This window comes from Mycteria americana, chromosome Z, assembly GCF_035582795.1.
Source record: "Mycteria americana isolate JAX WOST 10 ecotype Jacksonville Zoo and Gardens chromosome Z, USCA_MyAme_1.0, whole genome shotgun sequence".
Lineage (NCBI taxonomy): Eukaryota > Metazoa > Chordata > Aves > Ciconiiformes > Ciconiidae > Mycteria > Mycteria americana.
In genome coordinates, this window is record NC_134396.1 from 75,429,793 (window position 1) to 75,440,990 (window position 11,198).

The window sequence follows — 11,198 nt, forward strand, 5'->3', positions numbered from 1 at the left end:
TTGTGTTTCTGTGAGAGAGGAAGGTCTTTGGTTAGAGGTGTCTTAAAAGTCTTGAGCAATCTGCTCAATTCCCGGACTTTCAGTAAGTACAGGATTCTTTCTTTGGCTTGTGCAACACAGCACATGTTTTACAAGAAAGCTTTTAATAAAACATAGCAGAGAATGCATAAATGGTCTACAAGAGAAGTGTTAGCAGCTACATTAAAGGGAAGATTGCCAGATTTCTTAAAATAGTGGAAAAAAAAAATGATACGTCCAAAAGGCTACAGTATAAGGTTGAATAAAGTATAACCTAGACTTTGGTTTTCACAGCCTATACCTTTTACACTACATACCTGGAGACACAGTTGCTGATAATTAGGAGAACAAAAAGTAAGAATAAGCAGTTAAGATAAAGTTACAATACTCTTATCTGCAAGTTAAGTGTACTTATAACACACTGACAGCTATCTTACAATAGTAACCAAAAAAAAACCCCCAAACACATTTTTAAAAGCACTCCTGCCTAAAGGACATTCTTCTTTTCATCATTAATTGATTTACAGAACAAGCAGAGCAAAGATAGCCAAGGCTGATAGTTTTATGCCAAGACACCACTCCAGTCTCCTCATTTTGACCTTGCCCAAGGTTATTCTCCCACACCTGTAGTAACAGGTCAGGTTTTTCCCTCTTTTTTCCCTTACCGCAGACATTACAAGTAATTCAAACACCTAGCTTTACACCGGACTTTGAAACTACTTGTTCTCTAATAATAATCATCTCCTCCATTGCAAGATGAGGGCCTTGAGCTGAAGCCAACTGCTGCATGCACTAGGACTGCAGTAGCAATACAACTGCATGCCTGAAAAAGCAGCTAGTAGAATCCTGTTTACAACTTCACCTTCAGAAATGCAGTGCCAGCTACTTACTTTCTGAAGTGGCAAGTCTTCTAAAAACAAGATTGTTACACAAGTGCACTGGAGCATTCTATAGATGTTAATTCAGGGCATACCAATCTCTTTCAATGGTAGCACACAAACATACTAACCAGGTTGTGAATTTTCAAGTAAGAAATGGAAAAGCTTTTATTATATTAGTAGTGACCAGTAAGATCTCTAGGAGAATATAACAAATACTCTTATCTTCTACAATTCCAAAAGTGCAATGGTATTTGTGAAGCCTAGAGGCTAAATTGATACAATCTATTTGAAATGCCATTTAATCGATGACACTTTATTGCTCTTGCTATTAGATGAGACTTTTCCATACGCAAAATTTTCTCTATATGTATATGGTCATGCTGAAGCTGCAGCTTGCAAAAGCAAGACAGTGCTCTCCTGAAATATAAATGCAATTGAAAATTGTTTGCTAAACAGTAGAAAACATTATATGGGATGGCCAAAGAAAAGCGAGCTCACTGTACAAAGTCTTAAAATGCACGCTTCCTGTGAAAAGGACTACTTTCACAAAATACCTATAGTCAGAGTGATATCTTATATAGTCGGCAATCTGAGGCAGTTCAAATCTTACGATTTGTAAAAATCAGACATTCATAAAGCTCGTTCTGGGAAAGAAATCTATGCCAAGAGACCTCTTCAAAATTCGGACTTCTATTTTTTTTCTTTTTTCATGACCAAGGTTTCCCTGAATTTGTATTTTCCTACACCTACCACTGTTTGCAACACAGCAGTGACGAACCAAAGATGCATAAAGTGGCATGAAGAACACAGAAGGAATTCGGGACTACCACCAAACTGCTCAGCTTCATGGGTGTTTCCCACCCAAAGGTCACTTCCCTCTTGACCAGTGTCTTTCCACATATTCAAAGGAGAGCCATAAATTGCTAGACAGAATCAGTCACCAGCAGCATGACTCCCTTCGAAACAAGGTGTTTTGTTTAAAACCAGAACTACATCCCAGTCAGCCAACTGTATTTTACCTGACAGTCTTGCTTCTTTTTGCACTGTGGCTCTCTAAGCACAAAGATTACTGAACTAGTGATCATTAGGCAAATCAAGTTATTGCTATAGAAATCTCATGACCGGAACAAGAGCATTTATAAAACCGCAGAATTATCATTATTACTGAAGAAGCCAATACAGAATGTCTGTTGTGCAGAACACCAATACATATCCAATGTATTATTAAATTACAAGTAAAACTAGTTCAGAGAACTGATCTACCACAAAGGAAAAAACAAGGTTATATTCGATTACTACTATTCAAATATTTTAAAAATCTAGTTTACCCATACTTTCCCAACTAACACAAGTAGGAACTATAGAAGCTCTCATTCTGCAGAACATCTGCTTTCTAAATAGCAGGCTTTGCCATTACAGGAATCCTTCCAAGTATAAAAAGTGAAAAGTCTTTAATATCTCTGCTGAACAGTCTAAAACACCATGGCCTTATAGCATTAAGATACTTGTGCAGAGTTTAAAGTTGTGAGCCTAACTCGCATTGTAACCACAGTGATGAATCGATGAGTCCTGGCGGTCCCAGCTTGGCAGAGCGCTGCCAGTAAACTGTTTTGATGGCTTGATTTATACGGCTCTTGACGCAAAAGAAACTGATGAACATTTCATTCTCCTGTTGCTTTGAAAGTGGAGAATACAGCTTCCAAAGAGCATAAAAGTGGACTATCATCTTTTCACTTTGCTTACGTCATGGAATCACACACAAAGATTATTTGTCCATGCTGCCAGCAACTAGCAAAGAAAATTGGACCTGATTTTCAACCCCATCAGGCAACAGAAGCTAGCACTCAGTTTATTTAAATAAGGACCTACACTGAGAGGAAAAGCTGTATTTGCTTGCAGGTTTCCAAAAGTAGCTTCAAATATAGAGCTAGGCAACAGCCCTCATGCGCTCCTGCAAACGACAGGAGTCTCTCAAGACCTTTTGATTAAGCAGTTTAACCCTGACAGAAAAGAAAAAGGGAAAAAAAGAATGGAGGAAAAGACATAATGAGAAAAAAACCTACACAGCTCCTGTCAGGCTTCAAAACATAAACTATTAAAAAAAACTTAGCAGACCAGGTGATTAAATCTGTAAGTATTAGAAGAGTTAAAAGTCAGATTTTACTCAAAGTATAACTCTAAGGTGTATTCCCTAAGCAAGACTTCCATCATTTGAACAAACACTATGCTGCCATAGGTAAAATGACACGTTGACATTTATATCCATATGGCAGAGAAATATATGTATTAATGGCACATACAAAATATGTTTTTATACCAGCACTCATGTATCCCTGTGGTGCTCCATATATCCCATATCTGTAAAATAAGTGTGTGAAAAGCAGAACCAACCAACTCCACTGTTTTAAATGGTAACTAAGACCTAAATACAAAATTCAGCATATCCTTATAGTGAAGGAGATCCATTCATTAAATACTCGTCATCCATTATCTAAGCTGCATATATCCAACAAGCTTATGTCATTAGCAGTAATCACACCAGTCAAACTGTGCCCGTCTGTTACTGTCTATATTACGAGAAGTTCATTTACTGTGCATTACGCCGAGTGAAGTGAGTTGTCTTTGCGCTAAAACATCTGTCGAGAAAAATAATCTGAGGCAGGATTTTTCATAAACCCAACGCATTCGCGTGCTGCCACAGCATATGCTACAGCTGCAACGTAACCCAGAGCACCGAAAATTAACTAGCAGTAATGAAAACTAAAGTGTTTGGCAAAGGTTCCCAGATACAAGACCGCGGCTAATTAAATGATGTGTTTACAGGGGGGGTCTACAGGAGATGTGAACAGACAGTTCTGTATACTCATAGAAACACACCTTACACCTGATACAGACCACAAAGCCTGGCGGCCCACTCTGCTTCTTAGTGGAAAAGAGCGAAAGAGGGACGTGACCACTGGGAAGTAAAAACGCGTCGGTGTGGGGTCGCGGTGGAGAAGCAAACGGCACGGGATTTCCTTCGTGAGGACTGATAACGGAGACCCACGCTGTCCCCCCCCGCCCCACACGTCCCCAAGCCCCCGAGCTGCTCCTGCAGCCAGGGCAGGCCGGGGGCGGCGGGACCTTAGCCCCGAGCCACAGGACACCGGCGGAGTGCAGCGAGCCCAGCGCCCTCCGCCGCAGCGCGGGCGGCCTCACCCCACAGCCACCCCCCCACCCCCGCCACCCCGTCCCGGTCCCGCCGCCCGAACCCCCGGCGCTGCCCAGCTCACCATGGTGCTCGAGCCGGCCCCGCCCGCCGCCGCCGCCGCTCCAGCCGCCCGGCCCGGCCCCGCTCCCAGCACATAAATCCGCCGCGCCGCTCCCGCCGCCCCGCCAGGCCCCGCCGCGCCGGCTCCCGCCCGGCGCACGCCTCGCCGCGGAGGTCACGCCAGGACCCCGCCAGCTCCGAGGCCCGCCTGAGCTGTCCGAGCAACTGCCTGAGCGGACTGGGCCGCGGCGAGCCGAGAGCGCGCCTCGGCGGCCACCCCCGCGCCTGCCGTTCCGCCCCCGCCGGAGGAGAGGAAGGCGGCGAGGGGAGGGGCCCGCCGGAGCACACCGCCCGCCGGCCTCTTTGCGCCAGTCCCGTCAGGCGCCGCCTGGGCAGCCGGTCCCGGGCAGGGCACCGGCGCGACCCCGGCCACGTGACGCGGCAGGTCTACCCGAGCGCTGACTTCCCCGCTCGACCCCGTGGAGGGGAGCCCCGCGAACCGGCGGCGGAGTCGGTGTGCACCGGGAGAGAAACGGGGACGGGGGGCAGGGGAGTGGCGGAGATTCAGTGGCGGCGCGAAGGGAGGGGGGCGGGGAGGGAGTACAGCGGCGCGTCCGCGCATGCGCCATGGTCGCTGCCCCCGCTCGGGGCTGGCGGCGCCGAGGCGCATGCGCAGAGCTGGAGGCTGAAGCCGGAAGTGTTGCAGGGGCGGGCCCCCGCCCTCGTCGGCCATGGCGGTTGCGGTGCAGACCCGGGAGAGAGCGGCGGTTAACGGTGGTCCCTGAGGGCTGCGAGGGCGTAGAGAGGCCCTCCGACAAGCCCTCCCCGCCTGGAGGGATCCGCCGGCGGCTCTGAGGAGAGTGGGGCCCACCGCCACCTCACGGGCCCGCCGATGCGCTGCCGAGGCGGGAAAAGGCGCGGAGCCGTTTGACCTGAGGAAAATGCACCGTGTATCTGCCTTCCCGCAGCAATTCCAAGGCAAAACAATATTCGCCTTTCGCTCTCTGGTCCGCTGACCGCGTAGTTCCTGTCATAAGAGGACGTGCCTTGATAATCAGCCCTGCTTGTCCCAAAAGAGCCATGGCAAATTGTTGTATCTCTAACTGAAAAAACAAAACGGCTTTCTTGTAAATCCTGCTGCCTGAAATGTACCGCCACGGTCCGTCATGCGTGAACTGGAAACTGAAGGGCAAACATTCTGCTTGAATGGATGAATAGTATTTTTATAGAAAATACTTATCTGCATCTGTTGGCATTTTGACAAGCTTTACCTGCCTTTCAGAGAATCCCAAGAGGGGGATTCACAGTGGGTGTAAATCTCACTCCACACACAAAATACCTAGGAAAGAATAATTTAGTAACATCTTAACAAGCGTCATGGAGACTTAGGAACTCTGACATTCTGATGTTTTTAATTGTTCCTTTGAAGTACGTGGCAGCTAAAAGAAAAGCCCAACAAAACCCACTCAACATCATCATAATAAAACAATAGAGCAAACAGACTTCAAAGGAAATCCACTCAAATAACAAATTATAGTACCAAAGACAAAGACAAGACAGTTTTGACCTATTTGAACCGTTTCATTTCAGTCAACAAGTCTTGGGCCTCCCAATTTATTACCGCTAATTTGGTGACGTTTGTGGCAAATGTAGCATGGTAGAGAAGAGCGCTGTCGAGGTAAGAAAATAACAAATTCTAAAGGCATTCTGTTACACCATAATCATGTGTTCCTGGCATACAGGGAATACTAAAGAGAATTAGTTAAGTTCTTAAGAAAGCAAAGTTACAACTGAAAAGCATTAATCTTGTTGTTAGTGTAGGAACGCCAAGAGATCAGATGCATTTGGAGAGCAATCGATTGGAGACACATTTAACACTTCTGAATGTAAAAGTCTCAAAAATGTGTGTCTTTTAAAGGAGATTCCCAACTTACCTGTGGAATTCTTTGGCTTGAGATTTCATCGCTGATAAGAATTCGGTGGCATTTTATGAAAAGTAAGCAATTGATAACAAGTAGAGCTATTTCATTAACCAAAACAAGAATTACATATTGGTTGGCTTGAACTCTAACAAGCATGAGTTTGGAGCCCTAGTATTTTAATGCTAGTATTGCTTGAAGGGTGTTTAACAAAATCAATATTCACACAAAACCGAGGCCGAAGTTGTTGTAATCACTATGCAAAAATGGATTTTTTGTAAGGATTTGTATGGGCTGAGTAGGACCTTTGCAGCAAGCAAGCTGAAGAAGATTGTCCCATGCGTTGTTAAGTGCCGCTAATACAAACACTGTCTCGCCTGTGCTGGTGCTCTCCTAGACCCTCTTGCACAGCGGGCAAGTTTTAGGAAACCCATTAGAGCAGACGGCCTTGCTGCCCATGCTGCCTGGATACAAGGCTGGGTTAAGCGGAACATGTATGCCTCATTCTTCAGGAAAAAGGCAAGGCTCCCCAAAAATACCTAGCCATTTCTAGACTGTCAAGTGTGGTCTCAGCATCAGCAGCCTCTCCGTTCTCTTTATTCCACATCGCTAAGCTCTCTTTTCCTCCAGGTTACCATTTCTTCCCCCACACCAAGTGTTCCTTAACCTCTAGGGGAAAAAATCGATTTTTTGCAGAACATACAACATGTTATCTGGCAACTAGCATGACTTAAACTCTGCTTTAAATCTAAGCATATGTAGGCTTGCCAGTTTTGCCGAATGTATGCTGAGATCACATCATTAGGGGTTCAGAAAAATCCTCATGTAGGAAGGAGCAGGACTCACAACGCTGATGAGCTCTGAGAACATTTTCATTACAATCTCTATGGGCTCCTACCTTAAGCTTGGTATTAGAGCTGATCGCTGTCCCACCTTCTTCATGAAGAGTATTTCCAGTGCTCTGATCTGAGACGAGCTGTTTCATCAGCGGTTTAAGTGCATGTGACTGTAGTGAGGCTGTGCCACAGGTCTCATTCTGCTGCCATGGCCATATGGGTAATGACTTTCAGCAAAGAGAGTGAGGGAGACAACATCATCTTAATCAGATTTAGTGAGAAAATATCTAAATAGGATCCTCAGCCTTCAAAATTCCTCATGATGTCACAGTTACTGTGTTGTCAAGGATTGTCCTCACTTTTGTATCCAGCAGACCTTTACATCATAGGGGCTATAAAGGAGGCTTAACAGGGCTGTGGCACAATTGTTTCTGATCTCCAACATGACTAGGTTATGAAATAACTTTGCACTCTGTGATACGGCAGCAGTCTTGCTCCAGAAAAAGGCAGCGTCTCAAGGAAACAGAGAGGAGGAAAACTTATGTCAAGGAGATTCCCTTTTTTCAAATCAAGGGCTAAGGAGATCTAATCTTGTGGTTATCTGTGGGACAGCACTTTGCTGTCAGGAGTTGGGGGGTTTCACTGACTTCCATCTGATCCTCATCATTTGAAAGTGATAAAATGCTGTAAACGTTTTTGAAGATGCATTTTATCTCTCAGCTTCCCACGTGGCAAAAAGCCCAAGAAATCTTCCTCTGGAAAACGAGCCTGGAGGGAGTTGAAATGCTTACTGACATTTGAGAAGTCTGCAGTGTAATGTTAAAGCAAGGCAACTGAGCTGCTGAAACAAAATTTAAAAGAGAATATTTATTTTATTATAATACCATCTACAGTCCCTACGTGACAGAATGGTAAGCAGAGGGTAAGTTTAGATCAACAAAGGCCAAGTCACCTCATAAAAATAAAAAACAGAATGCAGTTACTTAGCAACATTTTCGAGCAAGTTGGAGGAAAGAATAAGAGCTCCACTTCCTGCGATATGCTGGGGTTTGAGTTGTCTAGCATACGCCGAAACATAAAACATACTAGAAGTTTCCTGTGTTCTTCTGAATCAAGCACAGAAGCATATTTAAGGAACCTCTTCTTCCAGCTGCACCAGCTTGTGTCATTGCACAAAGGATGAACAAGAGCTGCTTGAAGAAATGAATGTTCTGTCCGTTTTCCTAGATTTATGGAAGTTCTGCCTCTCATTGGATCTATGAGAAAAACTAGAAAGCATTTTTCCTTGCTCTGAAGACTTTGTTCCACGGAGTGAAGCAGAGCGAGCTGTAAGACTTACAAAAGTTGATATGAAATCTAACACCAGGTTTATCACTTACAGTATATCCGTAAATCTTACAGTTCACATTTGGATGGCCTAAATACTTCTTGAGTCTCTGGCTAGCTCTGGAAGAGGTTTACCTGTCTCTGACAGTCATTCAGAGATCTGAATCAGATACTGAGCAGTCTGCCTCTGACTCACCCACTGAAACTTGGGTGCAATTTTGCCCACCTGAAAATTTTCCCGTATTTTCTCTGGTCCTGTCAAGGCCCTGAATGCACCAATAGGCATTACTCTCCCTTAGCAGTACCGTAGCATGGGGATCTCTTATGTATTTGGCATTAGAGTTTACCCACCAGGTAAGGCAAGTTGCTATTATTTTGTGAACAGGAATCTGAGATAAAGCCAGGGCTGACCTTTATGTTAAGTACTTTTAAAATCACTGGGTTTCTCTGTAGGTGAATAGATCCCTGTAAATATGTGAAAATTGGCAGTCCTATATCAGTACAAAGTTATTTATGAGGGCAACAACAAGAACACATGTCATTGCAATGTGTTCTGTTTATTCTTAACTTTCCATTTTTTGGGATACTTTCCATTTTTGTAAGGTGAAGACTACTAGGAGACTCACTTAAAGCCTAACTCGATACATGAGAGGATATTGAAGAAAAATGGTGGCAAAACCATCAAAATCTGTTCCAGAGAGGGCTCATTAGTTTCTTTTTTGGAAGACAGCATGTCAAACTGGAACGTTTCCGTTTAGATGAATAATTCTGAATCTTCTGAGTAAAATAAAAATATTTCCCAGCATTTTAAAATAAAAACATAGGCATTTAGCATACAAAATGGGAGAGGGTTTACTTGGTCATTCTGTTGACTTAGGTAGGTGGCTGCTCAGCTTATTTAAACAACTTCTGTGAATAGTGGGACTAATGAAGCTTGGTTTCCCATGGATTTCTGTCTCATGATTGATAGATTAAAAATGCAAGTTTCTGTTTTAAGAGTGTGTCTGTTTGGGGCATTTACAATGTCTCTGGCCTACAATCAGGCATACAATCAGGCAGTGTAATTATAATTTTACTTTACGAATGTGTTTGATACAGGCCAGTGGGCTCCAAACTAAATGAAAAATCACTTACCAGCATACAAGCAGGCAGATTCACACATCCATATGAGTTTACATATAGCCATACTGCAGGAACAAAGATGCCTTATTTCCATAGGAAATCAAATGGGAGAGAAAACACTTGTCTTTGTGCCAGCAGTGTGTTCATTTCACCTGTTTTACCATGCCATAAGACAGAAAGTTATTACAAAGGCTGTGGGTTCATTTTTGTGTGCGTGTGTGTGCGTGTAGTAAGTCACCTCACAGGACCTAGCTCTGGCCTGAGTTTTCTGGATATTAATCCCCACCTGCAGCCTCTCTATCATATTTTGAAATTATGACCAAATTATTTGAACAGTGTATGAAAGTACATCTTTTTATATATTGGTTCCCACGGCTATGCCATGCGCACACACATTCACACACATATATATATTTATATGTATAGAAAACTTGTGTTCTCTAAAACACATGCTCTTCCAAATGCAAACATGGCAACAGACTGATCAAACTGTAGGCTCCAAATTTGCCAGTTAAAACAAGGTGGTCCTCATTTTGTCTACTGTGTGTCACTTCTGAAGCAGTTACTGTTGGGTGCAATTAAGCTGACTTGAAAGGTACTTTCTGATAGTAAGCATACATTTCCTTTTCTTCCTAAAAAATGAAGTTACTGAGCAGCTAGTGCCTTCTTGCTGAGCAGTGCAGTAGAGCTAGAAAGGCCTGGGGTATGTTGTGACTTCGCTTAACCACTACATGTTAAAAGAATTTAAAAATAAATGTCTCTGACAGTAGTCTTTCCTTTTAAAAAGCACTGAGTGGTTTTGATGTTTTCTTCTTTGTACCATACCTTAAGGTTTCATCTACACTGTTTTAATATACACTAAAGTGTTTGAAAAATGAAGTCATAACACCAGCAATCAGAATGTAATTGTATCAACTATGGGCCAGTACATGCTACAGTTTCCCAGAGTAGCATTTGCGTGTAAAAAATCTTACCATGAGTGAGCGGACTACAAATTGGCAAAGTGTTCCAGATGTGTAATGCAAAAAAGGGCGAAGTTCTTTGGTATTTTGGGATTGGAGCTAGCAGCAGGTGATGAACAGCGCACTCAAATCTGCAGTGCAAGTGGGGAAAAGAGCTTGTGCCACTTTGTAGGAACTGGACTACTGAAGGTCTTGCAGGTCAGAAAGAGAATTTTAAAATCAATCCTCTGCTTCACGGGGAAGCGGTGCAGTGAACAAAGTAATTCTGGTATGTTTGGAGGCTTGGGAGCAAGTTAACAACCTGACAGGAGCATCCTTCAAACGCTCGGCGAAAGTGCCGTAGGCCTCTACTCAGCGTCTCAATTCCTTGGGTGTCCAGAAATGTATTCCAAGTGCTTGCAAGTATTATGAGCCTTCAGCTGATTCTGTTTGTAAAATAGTAAAAAAAAATAAATAAAAACTTGGCACTCCAAGAGTATTCTTCTCCTTTACTTTTATGAATCAGATTAAATAAGCAGCAGTTGCAAGGCTCAGGACTAGGAGTCCTCCACTCCCTATTGATACTCCGAGCACATGCCTCTGCATTCCTCACAAGAATGATGATTTGTAAAGCTCTAAACCGTGAAAGGGGCCCCAGGATGAATGGCTGCGAGTAGGTGGGGATCAGGCAGTGACATGTTCTTGTTCTAGTCCTATGCTGCCAAAGGGGAGACGAGGGTCAGGAGACAAGTTTTCCCCCATCCCAGTCCCTCTGCTAGAAGGGGAGATCCAGGTCAGTGATGAATTTTCTCCTTCCCCATGCTGCCTGGGAAGGAGACGGGGCTGGCTGAGCCGGCTGTGCACAGAGCAGCAAGGGCTGCATGCATGGAAAACCAAGCAGCCCT

General features: G+C 44.0%; 1 protein-coding gene across 2 annotated transcripts in view; it reads right to left on the reverse strand.

Annotated features, from left to right (window-relative positions):
* Positions 1 to 4,729, reverse strand: part of TMEM161B (transmembrane protein 161B) — a 49,856-nt gene extending 45,127 nt beyond the window's left edge. Inside the window, exon 1 of one of the 2 annotated variants that reach the window (XM_075526780.1) lies at positions 4,172 to 4,729. In XM_075526780.1, the coding sequence (XP_075382895.1) occupies positions 4,172 to 4,174 (3 nt within the window). In that variant the 5' untranslated portion in view covers positions 4,175 to 4,729. The remainder of the gene's footprint in view (positions 1 to 4,171) is intronic. The other variant, XM_075526779.1, reaches the window with a different exon arrangement.
* Between the last annotated feature and the right edge of the window lie 6,469 nt (positions 4,730 to 11,198).